Source organism: Python bivittatus, unplaced genomic scaffold (assembly GCF_059951505.1).
Source record: "Python bivittatus isolate LINGU-HERP-01145 unplaced genomic scaffold, Pbiv_v1 ctg000670_np1212, whole genome shotgun sequence".
In the NCBI taxonomy this organism is placed as follows: Eukaryota; Metazoa; Chordata; class Lepidosauria; order Squamata; family Pythonidae; genus Python; species Python bivittatus.
The window spans coordinates 7536396-7556046 of NW_028277094.1; the positions used below are offsets into that span (position 1 = coordinate 7536396).

A 19651-nucleotide genomic window follows, 5' to 3' on the forward strand; every position below is an offset into this window, starting at 1 on the left:
CCCCCTCCCTTTGGAAGCAGGACATTCGACAGATCATCTCAAATGAATTATGTACCACCACTGCCCAACAGAAAGAGGCCACATTGCTAAGAGAAGTAACACTCTCTACATAGCCAGATAGATGTATTTTCCAAAGTGTTTTCTATTTTTGGCCCAGGATGATCATGTTACACTGTCTAGATAGGTGGTCCTTTTCCATCTCTTTTCGAATTCTCTTCTGCCCCCTCCTGGCTACCTCTGCCCCTCTAGGAAAGGATTTATTCCCTGGTGAGACCAGACTGAACAGGAGGGACTTTTGATTTTTCTTTTCTTTTTAAATGTTCCTTGAGCCCTAAGATCCACCAGGGGTAGTCTGCTAAAAGAGAGATAACACCTGGAATTTTAAAATTCTGAAGCCACCTATTTTTTAGATCTCAATTCTGTATTCACGCAGAAGAATTTGAATCAAAGGGGCTTAAGTCATGGCTACAATGTCAGACCTGCTTATTTCAGAGTTTGTCCCAGCAAGTTTAACAAGACACTTCTAAGCAAATATAGCCGTTTTATGAAACTATTGCTCTTTGTTTCTTTCTTATTGGGTACTATCCCAACTATTATTATAATAAATTTCCTTTTGCTACATTATGTAACTTTTCCTTGTTTATGAATCATTTTTGTATATTCCTTTTTAAAAAAAGTTTGCTTTGCAAAGAACTTCAGCCTCCCTGCTATTCTATTCATTGCTCCTCTGCAAATTAATTGCCAAGCTGCTTAGGCTAAACCTTGAATATGTCATATTGAATATGTCATATTGTCGAAATAACAACTAAGTGCTTTTTATTCCCCTTTACATTAAACCTCATCATTTATCTGAAAATACGCTGAAGAACAATTTATTGCAAACGTGAGACCTTTTAAAGTTCACGGGCGATAAGATAAATACTGCTGTAAAATATTCCTCGTATAATATTCCGGGGGAATTTGCAATCATTCCTTTAATGTTTCCTCCATCAGAATAACCCTACCAATTTATCTCCCATTTCTTTTCATCGCCCAAAATAGTGCCCCAAATTTGCGATAATAAACATGTTATTAATGAAGGGTTAATTGCTGTTACTGTGATACAGGCATGCAAATAATGTCGGCTGTTGCTGTATAAAACCCGAACGTGCAGTCTTCGATTGGCTGAACGGAGAGATTCATCAATGAAACGTTGCACTGATGCATCAGGGAGACCATTTTAATCTCGGGAGCCCAGAGCGAAGATCACTCCGGTCGCTGCCTTTTTTGGACTTTGGCTCGGGCGCCCGCATTTTTGTTCAAAGCGCAATTCTGGCTCTGAAGGTTTTTCCCCTCACTTGCCATCTCCCACCCCTCCAGGGGCAGAATCAAAGACAGTCCGTCCCTTTCTCGAGCCCCCCGTGGATCGAGGCGCACGGCTCTTCCTCGCTCGGAATCCGGCGCATCTCAACCCCGCGGGGGAGGGACCAGCCGGCTGGGATCGGCGCAACAGCTGGAGCCCCTAGCTCTCCGCGCGTGGCGCTCTTCTCCGTCTTGCGCAAGCGCCGGCAGCCGGGTCCGGGTCGAGCCCCGAGCGCTGCGGGAGGATGCTTCGCGCCCGGTAGCTGGGCGCCTTGCGGCACCGCGGGCCAGGGCGCAGGAGGCGCGCCGCCACCGCCATGCGCCAGGCCTTGACTCAGCCGCGCTCCAGTGCGATCCCGCTCTCCAACTCGGCCGGTGAGTGGCTCGATCCGCGCTCTGGACGGCGGGGAGAAGGCCGGCTGGGCACCGGGGCAGGGCGAGAGCCGGCGCCCCTCGCCAGCGGGCAGCGCGCGCCTGGGCGCCGTGCGTAATTGGCGAGGGCCTTTCTGCGCGCAGCCTGGGGGTCTTTCGGCCAGCGGGAGAGGCGGCTTGATCGCTGCAGGGCGAGGGGGGCACTGAGCGCCTGGCTCAGCCTCCGGCTGCGTCTCCCATTTCCCTTCCTTGCCCCCCCATTGCCAAGAAACTTGGCGGTAGCAGCTCCAGGAGCGCCCTCCCCCCTCCCCCGCACCAAACAGGGAGAAGAAGGTTGCGGTCTCTAGACCTGGAGCAGCCAGCCTGAACTTCAAGGGTTCCCTGGAGCCAGGAGTTCTCTGGGTGGCAGTGGACCAGCCCCTTTTCTGCAGCGAGGGGGGAGGAGAGAAAATGATGGGGGTGACCCCCGTATATGCCACTTGGAGCTTTCAGAGGAAAAGCAGGATATTAGTGACAAAAAAATGAGTGTTTAAAAGAAAGTGGGGGGGAGCTGGCCACCAAAATTGAAAGTGCCTGGATGAAAGATGACCCCTTTCAGAAATAGAGTTCTTCCCTTTCCCCCACTTAGGTTCCATTTACTTAAAATAATCTCTCCTTCCTTGTTTTCCTATTGAATAGCAAAAGAAGTAGAGATCTCTAGTTGGGCACCACTCTTCTGTTCAGATAATATATGGTTTTGGTCACTTGGCCCCTTTGGTTTCCACTTCCCTGTTTGGGGGATTTCTCCAAGGAAGAGCCCAACCTAGCTGGCCACCTTGTGGGCAGGTGACATATGTGGTCACCATTACCTTCCTTCCTTCTAGAGAAAGTCAGCTCAAATCCACAGCCCTTGATTTGTATGAGTGTGGATGGAGATTCGGTCCCCATCTCCCCAGGTAGGAACCTGGAAAGATGTCTCTGCAAAAACCCTGAGAACCACCATCTTCAGGTGTTGGTGCCTTCACAACTTCACTAAGGCTGCTCAATTAACCCACTCCTTTGACTTCAAAGATATACTGATTTGAATCATAAAGGCTGGTTTTCCTCAGCCATTCAGAAATTCAAGGCAAGGGATGTGGACTTTCGGAAAAAAATCATCTATCCACTAGCTACTAAGACCCAGGGTCTAGTCTGGCCCCTTTTAGAGGCTTCCTTGGTTGAGTATCTACCTAAAATAGCTGATGCCAAGCATTCCCCTTTAGTTCTGCGAGTTGTGACTCAGTTTCACACACTTTCACTTTTCAAAGAAAATTCTCCTCCAAGTGCTTACAGTTCAACATTGGTGTTGAATTGCTAAAGAAAGCAATCTCACGTCCGCTTGTTTAAATCAGAAGTGGGCCATACATAAAGATTGGAGGGGGAGGCAGGATGCAAGACCCACAAATCAAAGAATTTGGGCACAGAATTTATCCCTTTTCTGTATGCATGTGCATGTGTGCACACATGTGGACGTGCAGAGAATTGTCTTTTTTTTTTCTACCAACGGGGTGGATATTATTTGAGTGTTGTTGTACCCCATCTCAGAACAGCAGAACAAAGCAACTCCATGTCTGCCCTTCAGCAGTAGCACTGCCAACATTTAGTAGCAGGATTAACAGGATCTCCAGGGGGCACAGAAAAGGGTAGGGAAGGGAAGCCCATCCCTGGATTATAGTGTGCCTACAACTAAACACCCTTACATTGGAGTAAGTTTAGCTGAATGCACTCTGCTGACTTCTGAATAAATACAACTAGCGTTGTATCTAAAGCACATTTCTGTATTCGATTTGGAAAATGGCATCAATTTTTTTTTTTTTTTTTTGGTGGATCTGCACAGGCTGTTAGTCTCTTAGCTGACTAGACAGATCCTTGTTAGCCTTTCACAAGGTGCTAAAGACTTGGCTGCTCCCTCGGGCGTTTGGGGCTAGGAGGTTGTGAGCTCTGCCAGCTGACATAGTATTATGAATTGTAAGTTGGAATTGGCTGTTTGCAATCTTGGACATGCGTTACAATATTTAGATTGTTTTCATTGTTGGTTTTAACTTTCTTTGCTGCCCAGAGTCACTGCTGTGAAATGGGTGGCCATATCAATTGTTGAAATACATGCATACATAAAATAACTGAATTCAAAAACTTTACCGTTCAGCAGAAGTGGAAGTCCCTTTTAATGGGGCAGGTGGAGTCAACTCAAAATTTTAGGAGTCTGATTGGGACTCTTCTGGGGTGTTCCTACTACTATAGTTTACTTTTCTTCTCAATTTGTGCTCAGTCGGAACACGAAGGGACATTTTATCATGTTTGATGGATAAGTAAATAAGCTAGAAAATTCTGGATTCAAATACACACACTGATTCAGAGGATTTTAAAGATTAATATACAATTGAGACCAGAGGTTTGTCTTTCGGGATTGGTGGACAAACAGTTGGAAAAAGTCATGGAACTTTGTTTTTGCACATGATAACTGCAGCGAAATTATTGTTTGCACAACAACGGAAAGATCCAGCATTACCCGCAACGGAGAAATGGTTGGTGAAGATGATGGAACTTGCTGAGATGGCTAAATTGACTTCTTTGATCAGAGAAAAGACAATATCTACGTTTACTGCTGACTGGAAACCCCTTATAGACTTTTTGTGTGAAACAGAAAAAAGACTTATGATTTATGGTTTTGATGATTAGACAGGATAGATTATAGAAAGAAGATGGTTATCTTGTAACCATAGAGTAAGAAGTAAATTTATAATTGCACTATCTGGATCTAACTACTAAGCCATAGATGGTACAAAACCAGGATTCCTTCTGGTCATCTTTAGGTTGTCATTTTCAAAGAGGGGGAAAGAAACTACTGCTTGTTGGTAGAACACTGTTTTTTGGATGCTGAAGATCTCAGTTGTAATCCAGATAAAATGTAGTAGGTGAAAGTAAACTTCTCTCTCTGCCCAAGATCTGGAGGAGCTGATGCTAACTGGAGTGGAGAATATGAGCAAATCATTAACCTGGTGTCAGACAATGTGTGGTATGTTCAGAAGTGCTCTTTTATGACTCCCCAGTGGACCCCCGCAGAACATGTTGGAGTTTGGAGCGGGGCTTCTGGTGGATTTGTTGACAGAACAGGTACATCCTCTTATTTAATTCCCTATGTATCTTTTTAGGGTCTTTCAGTAGAAGGAAGCGAAATTCCCTCTATGTCACTGTGAGCCTCCTCATTGTCTCGCTCCTAATTCTCACAGTGGGCCTTGCTGCCACAACAAGAACTCAAAACGTGACTGTTGGAGGTTACTACCCGGGGGCTATTGTAAGTATAGAATTTCTGGACAGAGGGAGAAACCTGGACCGTTGCCTTGGAAATCTTACAAATGTTAATGATGATTTAAGATGGGCATAGCTTGGGTGTGAAAGACTGTTCCTTGGCTTGCTCTCACTGTTCTTCAGCAGGGGCTGCAGTTTGATGACTTATAGCAGGGTTCCTCAACCTTGGCAACTTGAAGACGGGTGGACTTCAACTTCCAGAATTCCCCAGCCAGCAAGGATTCTGGGAGTTGAAGTCCACCCGTCTTCAAGTTGCCAAGGTTGAGGAACCCTGATTTATAGAACCTCAGGACTGTGGAGTTGGAAGAGATCCCAAGGATCTGGAATCCAACCTTCTGCAAGGTGCAGGAAGATCAACTTGCTTGGGTGAGCATGTCTTGGGCCAATGATTTCTCAGTGCCCCTTACAAGGTTTCAGATTGCTCTCCCCTGCATCCCACCATCCCATTGTTAAAGCCTCCTGAAATCTCCTAAGATGAATGAAGAGGAGATACCAGGGACAAACAGAGGCCATGTGTGGTTTGGCTCTGATTCCATTTCTTGTCACTGTCGTGACCAAAGCAAAACATTTTTCATTGCTAATGTACTACACTTCCTGAGATAAGCGCCTGGCTTTGCGATGCTCGCATTCAGAGGTAGGAGTAGCCTGTTTTTCTGCACCATTCTGTCCCTGGAAATAGCAACCTGGGTCCTCTCTGGTTGCTTCTTACAGACTGCTCCCACCTGTTTTGCTCAAGAGGTAAACTAGAACAGGTTTATGCGTACTTTGAAATTACTTGGAAGACCTGCATCAAACCTCAGTCTCTAGGCATTAAATTGAACACGTTGCCCAGAATAGCAAAGTTTCTTTCAGGCAGAGAAAATTGCTCTGCTCCTGTAAAGTCTGAAGTGCTTCTTCCATCCTTTTCAAAGCATAAACAATCTTAACGTAAAAGCATGAAGGCAGCCACCAAGGCTTTGGAGCTGCCAAAGAACAAAGAAAAGGGGAGAGATTTACTGCCAATTTGACATACATACAGCTCTTAACTTCCCCATAGCTGATTGTTGACCCCCATTTTTTCCACTGACGCAACTGGGTCAGTCTTAGTTGGCCAGGAGCAAACTAGTGAGGTGAAATATTTGTAAGATAGTTGCAGGTTCTGTAAATGGGCAAAAATACCCTTCTTATTATTGCACAATATATTGCCTAATTTGCCCACGTTCCTATTTAGGCTGGGAGAAAAGTATTGAAAGATCTATTAATGTGTGTTTGTGCTCCATCTTTCCACTCTGTTTCCAAATATGACTGTGTGCCAAACAGAAAAAGTAATCAACTTCCAGGCCAGAATGTAAATGTTTTAAATCTTTTCCCTTTCAGCTGGGTTTTGGATCATTTCTTGGAATTATTGGATCCAATTTAATAGAAAATAAAAGGCAAATGGTAAGTGGATCTGCTGATGAAGTTACTTCTATGTTAATGTAATAAAAAGAATTCGTAATTTTCTTTCGATTCCCTTGTGCCAGAAGCAGGCATTTCTGCCTTGTTTTTCTTTTTTTAGCTCTAGCTTGACGAGCAGAAAAGTATCATGGAAAGAAGCTTTTTTTTCTTAATCAAAGCTCCAGTGCAGCTAATGGTATTATTTCCTTGATGTAGTCAGCCTTGGAACCACCATGCAAAATGATAATACTTTTGCCATTCCAGGGAATTTGATGAGTGCAGAAACATAATAAAACCAGAGTTAGACATGGATTGAATGCAAATCATACTCCAGAGGTTCAGCTAGCCAGCCAAGCATAGCACCAGAGTGTCTGCAGGATACGGTCAAGAAAGTCAAGATGGTACCCACAACAATGCATTTGAAGCTCTGTCCATTTTTATGTGTTACAACGCACATGAGCGGGTGGAGCTTCAATCACGCCATCATGGCCACAGTCTTGAGTTTTTTGATCAAATCCTGCGGACACCCCTGCAAAACACACTTGGTCAGGGTTTTTCAAAGCGTGTTCGATGAAGCTCTACAGTTCTACAAGAGACCAAGGCTAAAAAAATTTAAAAGTTACTCAAACACAGCTAAAATGTTGCCCCTTGATCAAGGGTTCTGGGAATTCTTCAGCAGGTTGCGTGGGCTGAAAAAGTTTGACAATCCCTGCTTTAGATTTGGGGTTCCCATACGGTACCCCTGAGAATCAGTATGTTGTTGAATACCTTTGTGAATGCCCACCAGTGTCTGATGTCTTAAACTGCAAAAAACATAAAAGAGCAGCTGAAAAGCATTCTTGGTTTTCAAGGGTGCCTTGTAAAGAAAAGTGGCAGATGAGTGAAACTCAGTGATTTGTTTGCAAATATGTCCACCTCTCCGAAAAGAAAAGGGCACAGGACAAGATGCTAGGAAGGGTCCCGAGAGCTAGAAAAACAGCCAGGAAGAAACTTCCCAGTTTTGGTAAATGGGTGGGTTTTTTTTTTTTACTGGCCCTGTCCACCATGACCACCACTTTGTGAGCGTGCTCACATTCTCTCAGTGCTGCTTACCCTCAGCATATGTTCACTTTGCTAAGCTACGGTTTAGTCAATTGAGTTGTATCCGATTACATGGTCACTTTCCACTGATTTATAACTCAGTGGTAGAACACCTGTCACAAGCCAGGATTTCAGCTTAATTCTCTTGAAAATGAGAATAGTGATCCACCTGACCGTTTGAATACCGAACTATGTGTTGAGAGAAGTCTGCTTGATGCTCTTATCTATGGAAAGGCCCTGACATAACCCAGCCTTCGCAAGAAGTTCTTCAACACACCTTGTGTGGGCCAAGATTCAGCCTTGACTTACTGCTTGCTAATGTTCCCGCAGGGCCCAGACGTTGGCTTGAGGCAGTAGAAGCAGACTTCATAGTTAAGCAGGAACTAAGATTGGGTTACAGCCTCTCCTTGTTCTATCAGAGTCCTCTTCTCAATTGACGAATGATCTCAGATTGACCCTCGCTCTTTTCTTTTTTTAAAGCTCTTGTTAAACAGAGACCTAGACATTAGCCTGATGCAGCCACTATGCAATACGATAGACCTGTGGGTTCAAACTGTATTCCTTAGAACAACCCAGAAGGTTATGAGGAGTGTTTAAATCAATTAATTAATTAGCATTAATGACTTCTTCCCTCTTTCCAACCATTTTTGATTTCTCCTCCATAAGCAGAACGTGGATCTTCTTGGCTGAGATTGACCATTCCCAGATATTTCAAACCTGACATGTCTAGGGAAACCTACTTTTGAAGGGGTGCACTTAGTGAAGAATGCCACCTCATTCCCAGTAGAGGAGGAGATGAGCCAGAAAGTTAACCCTAAGCCTTCAGAGGACTTCCCACTTAATATCTTTGCTTGGAATTGAACAGAAGTATAGAAAGTCAGATGCAGACTTCTGGAGAAAGGATTGTGTAGGGAATCAGAGGCTATATGCACATACGCAGGCTGAATTGGTTGGGTCCTTGGTCTGATCCACCCACAGGGCTTTTTTAATGCTCTAATCTCCAGGAGTCCTTCCCAATCTTACTTGGAGATACATTGCATTCAAAGTGTGACATCTGCCATTAAATCATAGAGTCTCGTAAGGAACTTATCTACAAGTCAGACCATCAGTCCATCTAACTTGGCACCTGTCGGCCCAGATGGGCGGCATCTTTCTGGTTTCTTAGACTGAAATCTTTCCTATCGCCCACTGCTTATTGACTCAACTGGAAGATGTAGGAAGTTGAATCCGGTCCTTGTGCCATGCACAGTGTTTCCTCTGTGCTTCTTCCCAGCCTCTTTAAAATGTCTGGGTAGCAAGAATCCCTACAGATTACCATATTTTGGTTGTTAATGACCTTGCAACTGTATTTGTACAACATGCAGCACTTTGTTGGTTTTAACCTTGCTTAGGTTTTGGGAGAGTAGGTTGTGATTTAGCATGGTGTACAAGCTTAACCTGTTTGGTAAGTTCAGTGTATTATATAAACTCAGGAAATGGGTTCATTCAATAGCCAGCTAGGAATGTTATGCCCAGGAACTCTTTCAAGAGAATGGACCAGAGAAGAAATCTGGATGGACTATTTTCTGGATTGGCAAGGCACTGAAAGTTACATCTTCCATGAGGGTGGGGATAGGGTTCTTCATCTGAAGAAGAGAAATTTTCCTGGCAATTCATGGCATCCAAGATCTATGTGATAAGGTGCTTGATTGTATCTGAAGAAGACCAAATCTGCATCTTTTGGCTCAACTGGAATCATCTAGCCACTTCCCATAGCTATTCTCCCTGGTATATTTTAGGGAAGGGGGGGTGCAGCTAAGTCTTTACCTGTTGGCTCATCAACTCAAGGGCTGCTTCTATGGACTGACCTCTTTTTGATTAACCAACTCCTTGATCCACCTGCAAATCTTGTTCCCTCCCCCCAGAAGGAAGAGCCTAGAATCTAGATTATGTCATCAACTGCCGTGAGCAAAGAGAGGCTGCCTGTATTTTTACACAGAGAGAAAAAAAGAGCAGATCCATGTAACCCAAACAGTCTCCATCTTTGGGCTTCATTTGAATGGCTGAAGCTACTTTGTAGGGGGGTGCTCTCCTTGGCTGAAAAATGGAGCACCAGGAGAAGAAGCCGTCCCAAATATCACATGGCTTCTTCTTGGACTGTCTTAGACAGCACTATGGAATAATGTCATGATATCTAGTATAACCATCATGAAAGCGTGAATCCCTTCAATGGATTTACTTTTCTCCCCTCTTTCTTCCTCTCTATTCCCTTCATGATCATGATTCTGAGCTGTTGTTCAAAATTATGATCCATCTGCTTTCACAGAAAAAGGGAGTATAAATGGAAACAGAAGTACCTTGGGACAGACCATCAGGTGGTGGTAAGACGGGTGGAACAGCAATTGTCCAGCAGGTCAGTGAGGAATGGCCAGGCAGCCAGATTCCCTAAGTGACCAGTTGACCAGGAAGTGATGTTGGGATGAACGAATCTCTGTTGTTCTGTTCCGTGTCACATTCTCAGCTGTTCTTCCAGGGTTCCACTCCTGTATGTTCTGTCTCTGAGTCTCAGAACAGGCTGATCCCATCACCACTGCCATGCTAGTAGGAATCAAAGAAGGTCTAGCTGAGAGCTCTTCAAATTGTCAGTAGACACTTCCTAGTGGTAAACTAATTACCTTTTCATCCAAATGATATGAGACCATAGGCAAGCAAGACACGAGGTCTGTGTCCTTGAGAACTCAAGAAAAGATAGGTAAGATGAGAAAAAGCCAGCACAGGACAAGCCAAAAGCCTTGCCTAGAAAACAGTGCCCAACAGAGGTATTTAAGAGAATGCTAGATTTAATAGCAGAAGAATCTAGGTGTTTTATATCCATCAACAACCAGGGAATGTCTGTCTGGGGACACATTTGGTCCACTTTGAAGCCCCCATCGTTGTTATCTTTAGGTGATTGAGGGTCCTTCATATTACAATCAGTGTTCTCTAGTGACTGGACTCAGCCATCCCCAATTTGCTGCCCTCTGATGTTGTTGGACTTCAATTTCCATCATTCTTAGCCAGCACAGTACTGGGGAAGACTGCTGGATTTAGCTACGGATGGGGCTACCTCTCAAGGGAGTTGACCCTTTTAATTTTAACCCAAGAAGAGACCACTGATGTGATTGAGTATAGCCCCTGCTTTTCCTGTGAAGATGTTTCCGTTGTAGCTCAGTGGAGACACCAGCTTTGAAACCTTGAGTCAAGGTTGGTTCTTGCTGACTACATCATGCAGGGTTTTTTGGCTGTGTTATGGAAGTGGTTTGCCATTGCCCTTTTCTATGGCGTTTCTTTCCGTTTTCCAGCCTAGCCCACAGTCCTGGAGGTCTCCCACTCAAGTATGAATCAGGCCAACCTGGTCTACTTAGCATTCCTAGCCCAGGTCCACTCCCACTTTTAGACCAATGGAAAGATTCTGTCCAGGCGTCATCCAAAGAGAGACACCCTTAAAGGGATATTAGAAGGATATTGTGTTTTCCTTCTGCCGGTTGGGTGACCTTTGGGAGTTAAGTATCGGCGCTTCGGATAAGTAAAGCAAGTGCAACCCACGTGATTGTCAGCCAGCCCAACTGGCTGAATTTAGACAAGGCACTGAGTCATCATGTGGTTGGTTTGGCTACGGTTTGGTGTGTAGGGCAACCCCAGCTGGTGTGCATGGCTTAGGGCAGCCTGTGAATGCCACCACGGTGGCTTCATCCACAAGCCAGGACTTTTGCAAAACCTGCCTTTGTACACAGTAGGATTTGAGCCAGCAAGATGGATGTAAATGAAATTCGTAGTCCTTCACGGGAAGCTACGTTACCCCAGTTGGTTCTCTAGCAGCTAGATTCTAGTCTAGTGTTTCCGAGGCTGGCTGACTTTGCTGGCTCTTAGGAAGAGGGTCTCCTCCAACCCCAACCACCCAGTTAATTCTAGTGTGTGTGCGTGTGTGTGCACACGATGCAAGGGACTGAGCCAAGAATCTTTTGCACGCTTTGCATATATTCTACCACTGAAGGCTGGTGCATCCCAAAATAGATCAGCGTTACAATACATGCTTTACACTCTGTGTGTGTAAACAGAGCTTCTTTCAGAGAGCTCACTCTGTACTGCTAAAGGGAACTCTGGTAGATTCTTAAAATAGCTCTCCGTGTATGCTATGGCAGAAAGCCTTTAGATAAAATGCCAGCCACTTGCAACTGAGTAGTTTCTTCTGTTTTTCCCTCCTGCCCCCCACAGCTGGTCGCTTCAATTGTGTTCATCAGTTTTGGCGTCATTGCCGCCTTCTGCTGCGCGATTGTGGATGGCGTGTTTGCTGCCAGGCATATAGTGAGTATGGATCTAGAAGGATTTAGTGGGGAATTGACAAACCCCCAGTCTTCCCCACAGGCCTGCATAAAAACTTGGAGCAAACAGGAGAGATTACCCATTTGGATGGGAAACTCGTTTCTAGATCTTCTCAACTTCGGTTTTAAAAAGCAAGGCCCTAGTTCTCATGATTAGGGATATGGAGCTGAAAATACATGAGCGTTGCACAATGATCTCTGAGAAGCCCTGGAGAAACCAAATAAAGTAGTATTTTGGTCTTCCTGTGGAGTGTGTTTCCTGATCTGCTCTACCTCGTTGGGTGGATAGTAAAAAAGAACAAATATTATACTCCTGCTAGTAAAAATGAAAAAATGTAGCTCATCAGGGAGGAGAATAGTAGTTCAGCCAGGTATGCTGGTTTTCTGCTTGCAAGGCTGTTTGTCCTAGTTTGTGTTTAGCAGAGGATGTCAACATGTGATTCCTCACCCTCATCCTCACACAGCATTGCGTCTCATTCATCTGCATCACCCAGACTAGGCTCCCTCCATACATGGGGACTTCAACTCCCAGAATTCCCCAGCCAGCATGGCCGTTGCTGAGCATTCTGGGAATTGACTTCTCTAAAATGGGCAATGCAGTGCAATGTTTGAAAAAAATGGTTCCTCTGAATATTTGTCCCCTCTTTTGATGAAAAGGGATGGCTGTTTGAACTGTTTTAAAACTGGGGGGGAAACATTTCTTTTCTTTTTACAGGACCTCAGGCCGCTGTATGCAGGACGCTGTCACTACTATTCCAAAAGTACCATCCAGCCAGCAGTAAGTAATCCTGATTTTTTTCCGTCCAGAACCAAATCTTCCTCTTGTTCCAGCTTTAGAAATGTAGCTGTGATTGTATTGTATTGTATTGTATTTTTGCTAAAGGCTGAAGGAATCAAATGCTCTTCCCCAGGAGTCACCACTGATCAAAAATGGTTTGGATGTCCAGTGAGAAAGGTTCAACCTAGGGTTGTTCTCAACAGGCTAGTTTTCTGTGTGCAGGGCTAAAGTTAAATTTGTTTGATGCCTTCCGCATCAGGGTCCCCTGCCTGCAGCAGGACATGGCACAAAGCCGGAAACGGGATTCCCCGGTGCCCTTGTTGGAATAACAAAAAAAGGCCACTCGATGCTTCTGTCTCCCATGCAGACCATCTGCCACCCGCAGCCCCGGAGCTCCTGCATTCCAAAGATCAAAACCAACACCTGCTTCTGTTGCGACCTGTACCACTGCGGAAGGTGAGTGGCACAGGCAGCGCTGCCCTTCCACGTGGCGAGTTCAAGTTGACGGCATGCATGTCTCAGGCCGAGAAAGTTTTGCAGTCCCCGAGGATGGAAAGATCTTTTCAGATAGGGTGTCACACTGGGCCGTAAGGATTAGCTCCTCCACGGCCCGTCCTCCTTTTCTGCGCAGATCTGGTCTTGGTGGACAACATACCAGCCAAGCCACCCAAGGCCAGGTCCCCCTCCACAACCAAACCTTTTTGTTTTGTAAGCCAGTGCCCCATAAACGGGCAATTGGACACTCTTGACGTCTTATTCGTCTACTTTCCAAATCTACTTACTGAGAAAAAGGGGGCAGGATGAATGAATAAGGACGCGGACGCAAAGCTGTGTGGCGTTTTCCCTTCTGCAGATTTGAACCTTTTAGAGGTTTAGCTTTGATGCCATTGAGAACTTTTGCTTCTTTCTATCCAGCAGAATGGAGATTTCTGGCGGCTATTATGAATTCATTGATGTCAACAGCTGCCAAGATATCATTCACCTCTACCACCTGCTCTGGTCGGCGACAGTATTGAATATCTTGGGTTTGGTTTTAGGGATCATCACAGCGGCCGTCTTGGGTGGTTTTAAAGATATGGTAAGTCTTGGTAAGAACCTAGGCCATTTCAGACGCTGCTGGGCTTTGCACGTTGCATCAAAACAGTCGACAGGTCTGAGCGGGTGGTCAGCGAGGGTGCAGAAATCTCAGTGGCTGCGTTTGCAGCCCAAACGGACCATTCATGGCTTTGCATAGAACGGGAACCCAGTGAGTAGGTGGGAGGACTGAAGCTTCCGATCCCTAAAATTGTCCGAGCAAACTTAACCCAGGAATCTGCATTAGATCACATTGAACCATTAGACTACCTAGTTCAGTGCATAAACTAGGGAAGGAAATATTTTAGATGCTGGAGCCATGGTCAGCAAGATAAAGATGTAAAGCGGGTAGAGTCATACACACAGATGGAGAGGTGGGGTCTTCTGGTGTAAAGGAGTTTAGTGGCAACCTTGGGGAAGGCATGAGAGAGACATCAAGGAGGGACTTGGGAAAGCAAACGCACAGTCTTGAGATAGAAGGAAGCATGACAAAGAAACTCAGAGTAACCCTGCCTTGATTTTATTTTTACTGTATAAGATGAAGCAGAGAGAAACTTGGACAGGCTTTCCAGATTCTGTTGATACAGCAGTGTTTCTCCATTGTGGCAGCTTCCAGGTGTGTGGACTTCTTTTTTTTTTAATAATTTTATTTAAAAAATTTTTAAAAGAAGATGAAAACTAATGCAAACTAATATAAGTAAGAAAGAAGAAAGAAAAAGAAATCGAAGAGGAAACTAAACGTGCAAGAAAGGAAAATAAAATAAAAAATAGAAAAGAAAGAAGAAAGATACAAAGAAGTGGCTTCTGATCTTCTTTACAGCAGCTATAAGTACAATTATAAATGTAACTTTAGAGAAAGAGGTAAACATGGCTCTCTTCTTTCTATAATCTATCTTGTCTAATCATCAAAACCATAAATCATAAGTTCATTTTTTTTCTGTTTCAGGCAAAAAGCCCACAAGGGGCTTCCAGTCAGCATTAAAATTAGACAATATATTTTCTCTAATCAAAGAAGTCAATTTGGCCACCTCAGTAAGTTCCATCATCTTCACCAACAGGTGTGTGGACTTCAACTCCCAGGATTCTCAGCAGCAGCCATGCTGGCTATGGAATTCTGGGATTTTAAGTCTACCCCTCTGGAAATTGCCACAGTTAGGAAACAGTACCCTACAGCAATGAAATAACATTCCTGGAATCCCTGTGGTGTCTACTTCTTCACCTGGCCTACCCCAAAGGGCTGGCATCAATGTTGAAAGCCTCCCAGTTTCCCCCTGCCTATCTTTTGCTGAAAGCAGGGATATTTTGAGTTTTTCTCTCATGCTTCCTTCTATTGCAGGACTGTGTAATCTCTTCTCCGAGTCTCTCCTTAGCAGATTGTTCCTTTCTTCCGTCTTAACGGCTCTTTCATACCTTCCCTGAGGTCATCTCTATATTCCTTTGTACCCGGGTTTTCTTTTCCTTTTTTAAAAAGTTCATCTTATTTAAGGGATTAGGTTAAAGATTTTGGCAAGTGGGGTGGAAGAGGGTCTGAAACAAAATGGAAAGGGTCTGGATGAACACGTGGCCCTACGCTCTTAGCTTGCCTACCGTTGATATCACCAGCCACATTTCAGAGAGGCCTCCTTCTAAGCTGCATCAGGAATTGCTCCAGATTTAGTCTGAGATCTCCTGGATATAAAGGCTGTGTTTTATCCTTGTTTTTGTTTTTCTTTTCCAAATTGGTTTAAAAAGGAATAGTGGGCTAAATATTTGACTTGGTGGGCAAGGAAAAGACTAGTTGAGCCCAGTTGCTGGTATCTACGTGAACACGTCCTTGTGGTTTTCTTGGCAACAGTATGGAAAAGTTTGGTCCCTGCCTCCTTGCAACTTCCAAGTCTAACCTGTCACCTTGGGATTTTCTGGTGGTCTCCTATCCATGCACTAATCAGATCTGGGTTTAGCTTTCCTCTAAATGGGCTAGATGCTGCCAGCTGATCTGAGCTTAATTGAGAGCAGCAGCCTTTTAACTATAATGGTAGCATGCATTTTGGCTACGATCCCATGATGTATTTCTGGGCAAACTTCCCTTGAACAAAGAAGCATTTCTCTTGCCAAGAATGTGGAAGTGAAGTCTGGAAACCCTTTTAGTTTTAATGCCATTAAGAGCTCATCTTCCTCTCCCTCCTAAAAAAAACAAACTGAAGATAAATTTCACAGAAGGTAAAGTGAAATAAGACCAAGCCAGGCTCCCTCTACACCAGTGTTTCTCAACCTTAGCAATTCTAAGATGTGTGGACTCCAACTCCCAGAATTCCCCAGCCAGCATGGGAATTCTGGGAGTTGGAGTCCACACATCTTAGAATTGCTAAGGTTGAGAAACACTACATTCCAGATGCTTTAGACTACAACTCCTATCATTCCCAACCAGGGAGTGAGCCATGCTGGGTAGGGTGATGTGAGTTAGGGTCCAGAGCCTCCAGGGGCCATAGGTTGGAGAAACTTGGATGAGACCCTCCATTCTTCCCTGACTTCTCTTGCCATGTTATTGCCACATTTTGATTTTTTGAAGAATACTCTCCAAGGTCATGGCCTTCTCCACTCTTCCTTGTTTTCAGGTGCCCGCTCACCCAACTCTTACCTGCACAGTCGAAAACACGCGGCCCGCAGTGTCCTATTACTCACGACCCCAGGTGACCTCTTACAACACCTATCACAGCACTCCTCACCTGCCACCGTATTCAGTGTATGACTTCCAGGTACGGTGCACTTTGTCTTCGTCCCCATCAAGCTGGGAGCGCGTTCTCGTCCGCTGAAAGGCTTTTTAGTACACCTTTTTCAAATTGGTGTTATTTTTTGGCAAGCAATACCAGCCGAGATGTGACATGCAGAAGGTCACTGGTTCATCCTTTGGCGTTGCAAGTTTTAAGAAAGGGCGCAGAACAGGTTTGGGGGGAGGTAATGAAACAGCTGGTGGGAGACCCAAGCAAAACGCGGTTGAGCTTTCGAAATGGCTGGAGGGATCAATGCTTTTTATTCAGACACAGAATTCCCCATTAAGTATTTTCAATTCCAGAGCGATGCCTCTGGAGAATCAAGAGAAAGCCGTGGGACTTCAAGTATCGTAGGGGAGAGTGCCCCATAAAGGGTTAGAGGATAGTTATTGACTTGCTTTTAAAGTGTTCCAAGAGCACTTTAAGAATAATCTTTTATTCTTAAGTTTCAGTTTTCTTTTCTACCCCCATGATTTGTGGGTTGGTCAGGCGATTTTCAGAAAAAAAACAACGGAGAAAGCCGTTATGTTATGCCAATGTGAGGCCGCTCGGAGAGTTGAACAATCCTTTTCTACCAGGCTAAAACATTTGAAAAGGAGATACTGGCAGTTTGAATGGCATCAGGCGTGGATTGCGCAATGGCGCAATCAAATGCAAAACCGGGGGGGGGATTCAGTCACAGCCACCAACCTGCCTTTTTCACCCACCCCTGCAGACTCCCCCACAAGATGCAGTACAGATTTCAACGTAACCATGGTTTACTCCATCCCCCCTCCACTGGGCTTGCACACGCCAAACCAGAGGCTAAGCTTCTGGGTTGGAGCCCTGCACTACAGAAGGAGGTGAAAACGTAGTTGGTCAGCCTGTGGCTCACTGTGGTGTGGCGACACAGCTCACGAGGGTCAGGGGCCCCGAGTTGCTGAAAAGCAGCTCCTTATGATCCGGGGTGAAACGGCTCGAGGCGATAGTTCCTCATAAAGGCACTTCAATGTCTTTTTATTCTTCCACTCCCGTTGCAGCATTCCAGCATCTTTCCAACCTCCAGCCCGCCTGGTCTGTCGGAGAACCCGCTCTCGTTGCCGCCCTCGCCCAGCTCGGTCTGGTCCCCAACGGGTGACCCACCTCATTACGCCCCGCCGTATTTCCCACCTTTTGAAAAACCGCCGCCTTACTCGCCATGAAAGCCGGGCAGGGGAGAGGAGCGCTGCCTCTTGGACTAACGGCAAACCTTGTGTACTGGAGGAAGCGAAGTGGCCCTTCCGAGCCCATGTAGGACCCCAGGGAAAGGGGGCCTTGCATCACTTGGCAGGGATAAAAAGTGGGCATCCTGCCTTGGACCTTTGCTCGTTTCTCGATGACGTCGGGAGAAATCGCGGTGGCCCGTTTCGAAAGAAGTCGCTTGCTTTCTTGCTGTACTTGCTTTGGGCGAATTGCTTGCTAAAGAGAGCATTTGGCGATCCGGGATCTCTCCTAGCCTCAGCCCGGTTCTCCTCGGCTTCAGAAATTGTCCTCCTTGGTCACGCTGGGTTGAAGGGAATGGATGAGGTTGTGAGTTCACAAACTGGCACAGGGTCCAGAAAGGCATCAAAGAACCCCTGCCGTCAAAGCTCTCCTTTTTAGGTGGGTTGTGACGCACATAAAAAGGGGGCAGAACTTTGATGGCCTGGTTGTAGCTGCCATCTTGATTTTTTTTTTGACCTGGAAGACGCTGTGAATTGGGATCCCTGTGGGCCTCCAGTAGTCTCCTATAACGCCCATCATTTTTCATCACTAGGGCTGATGGGAAATTGAGCCCTATAGCACAGTGTTTCTCAACCATGGCAACTTGAAGATATGTGGACTTCAATTCCCAGAATTCCCCAGCCAGCCATACTGGCTGGGGAATTCTGGGAGTTGAAGTCCACACATCTTCAAGTTGCCAAGGTTGAGAAACACTGCTATAGTAGGAGCAAAGGTTCCCTACTGTTCCTTTAAAGGAAGTACCAAAGAGTTGGAGTGCATGAAATTAATTCTTTAAAACTGGATGTGGCGGGGGGAGAGGCAGCCCACCAAACAACAAATGCGCAGGCGGGAAAGTATGAATACAGAGTGGTTTATTAATTTCAGGGCTGTTGGTCACACAGGTTGTTCTATCCTGACCCAGTGGCAGATTCATCAGCACTGTGCAGGAAAAAAAGGCCACGTTCCTCCTTCTTTGAAATGAGAGGAAAGCTCTAGTTTGATGAAATGCATGATCGAAATGAAATTTCTCTTTTTTTTTTTCTGTAAAAGCATAAGAGAAATAATTTAGTCCTTCCTCTACCTCACAACAATTTTATGTGCTGTCTTGTCCTGTCCAAGATGCGTACATATTTAGAAGTGATTTCAATTTCTCAAGTTACCTTGGGATAAACAGCTATTAATTTTTAAAACGATGCTTGGCGATCTTGCTGTGTTTCCTCCTCATTCCTAGGTCACTTCCTTTTTTAACCTCTTGTCTTCTGCTAATATCACAGGTAGGTTTTATTCTAACTCCCAGCATGAGAAAACGGATAATTAATTTCTGTTAAGAGTTGGGCTCTAACTTCAGCTGAGCCTGCCAAGAAGCGTGAAGAGAGAGAATTCGTCCCATCAACAACTATTGCCATTACATCTAAGTTTGGGTGTTCTTAAAAAAACACACACACACAGACACACCATAACTAAGCTTTCATTTGTAAAAGGTGCCTCTTTTATATGCGTGTGAGTGTGCACATGCGCACCCAGAAAGCTAGCATGAATAAATGAATATTTCTACTGCTTTGCAGGCTCCGTTTACTTGCTGTCAGGGAACAGAGATGCTCTGCTGAAAATTCTGAAGCACAGCTTGTGATGTGGGGAAAAAAGATCCTGCACCTGAAGAACAGGGTCTTTTACATGTAACATTTATGGATGCTTAATTTTAACCAATACTAGACAACCCCGTGACCTGTTGAGTCATTGTTTCAGAGATATTTCCTTATCTAAACAGAGAAATGGAATGACCAAGGGCAAAAAAGCAGTGGGAGTATGAGCAACTTAGAACTTGCTGCCAGCTTCCCCATTGACTTTGCTTGTGGGAAGCTGGCAGGGAGCATCAGAAATCTTCCTTCCTTCCTTCCTTCCTTCCTTCCTTCCTTCCTTCCTTCCTTCCTTCCTTCCTTCCTTCCTTCCTT

At 45.1% G+C, this 19651-nt stretch overlaps 1 protein-coding gene across 2 annotated transcripts; it reads left to right on the forward strand.

Moving 5' to 3' along the window:
• The first annotated feature begins 941 nt into the window (after positions 1–941).
• TMEM255A (transmembrane protein 255A) lies at positions 942–19257 on the forward strand. 2 transcript variants are annotated; one of them, XM_007436177.3, is made up of 9 exons: positions 942–1716; positions 4884–5026; positions 6397–6459; positions 11770–11859; positions 12592–12654; positions 13022–13110; positions 13570–13732; positions 16323–16463; positions 17498–19257. In XM_007436177.3, the coding sequence occupies exons 1-9, from the start codon at positions 1659–1661 to the stop codon at positions 17657–17659; spliced, it is 972 nt and encodes a 323-aa protein (XP_007436239.1). In that variant the 5' UTR covers positions 942–1658; the 3' UTR covers positions 17660–19257. The 2 variants fall into 2 exon arrangements, with proteins under 2 accessions (XP_007436239.1, XP_007436240.1); XM_007436178.3 differs by having other exon boundaries at positions 948–1716; positions 13573–13732.
• The last annotated feature ends 394 nt before the right edge of the window (positions 19258–19651 follow it).

What these genes read in the sequence shown, in the direction of transcription:
- TMEM255A (XM_007436177.3), top strand. Translation starts at nt 1,659, where the DNA reads ATGCGCCAGGCCTTGACTCAGCCGCGCTCCAGTGCGATCCCGCTCTCC. An exon ending in TGTTTGCTGCCAGGCATATA is followed by an intron (nt 11,860 to 12,591) that starts GTGAGTATGGAT and finishes TTCTTTTTACAG; the next exon opens with GACCTCAGGCCGCTGTATGC. An exon ending in ATTCAGTGTATGACTTCCAG is followed by an intron (nt 16,464 to 17,497) that starts GTACGGTGCACT and finishes CTCCCGTTGCAG; the next exon opens with CATTCCAGCATCTTTCCAAC.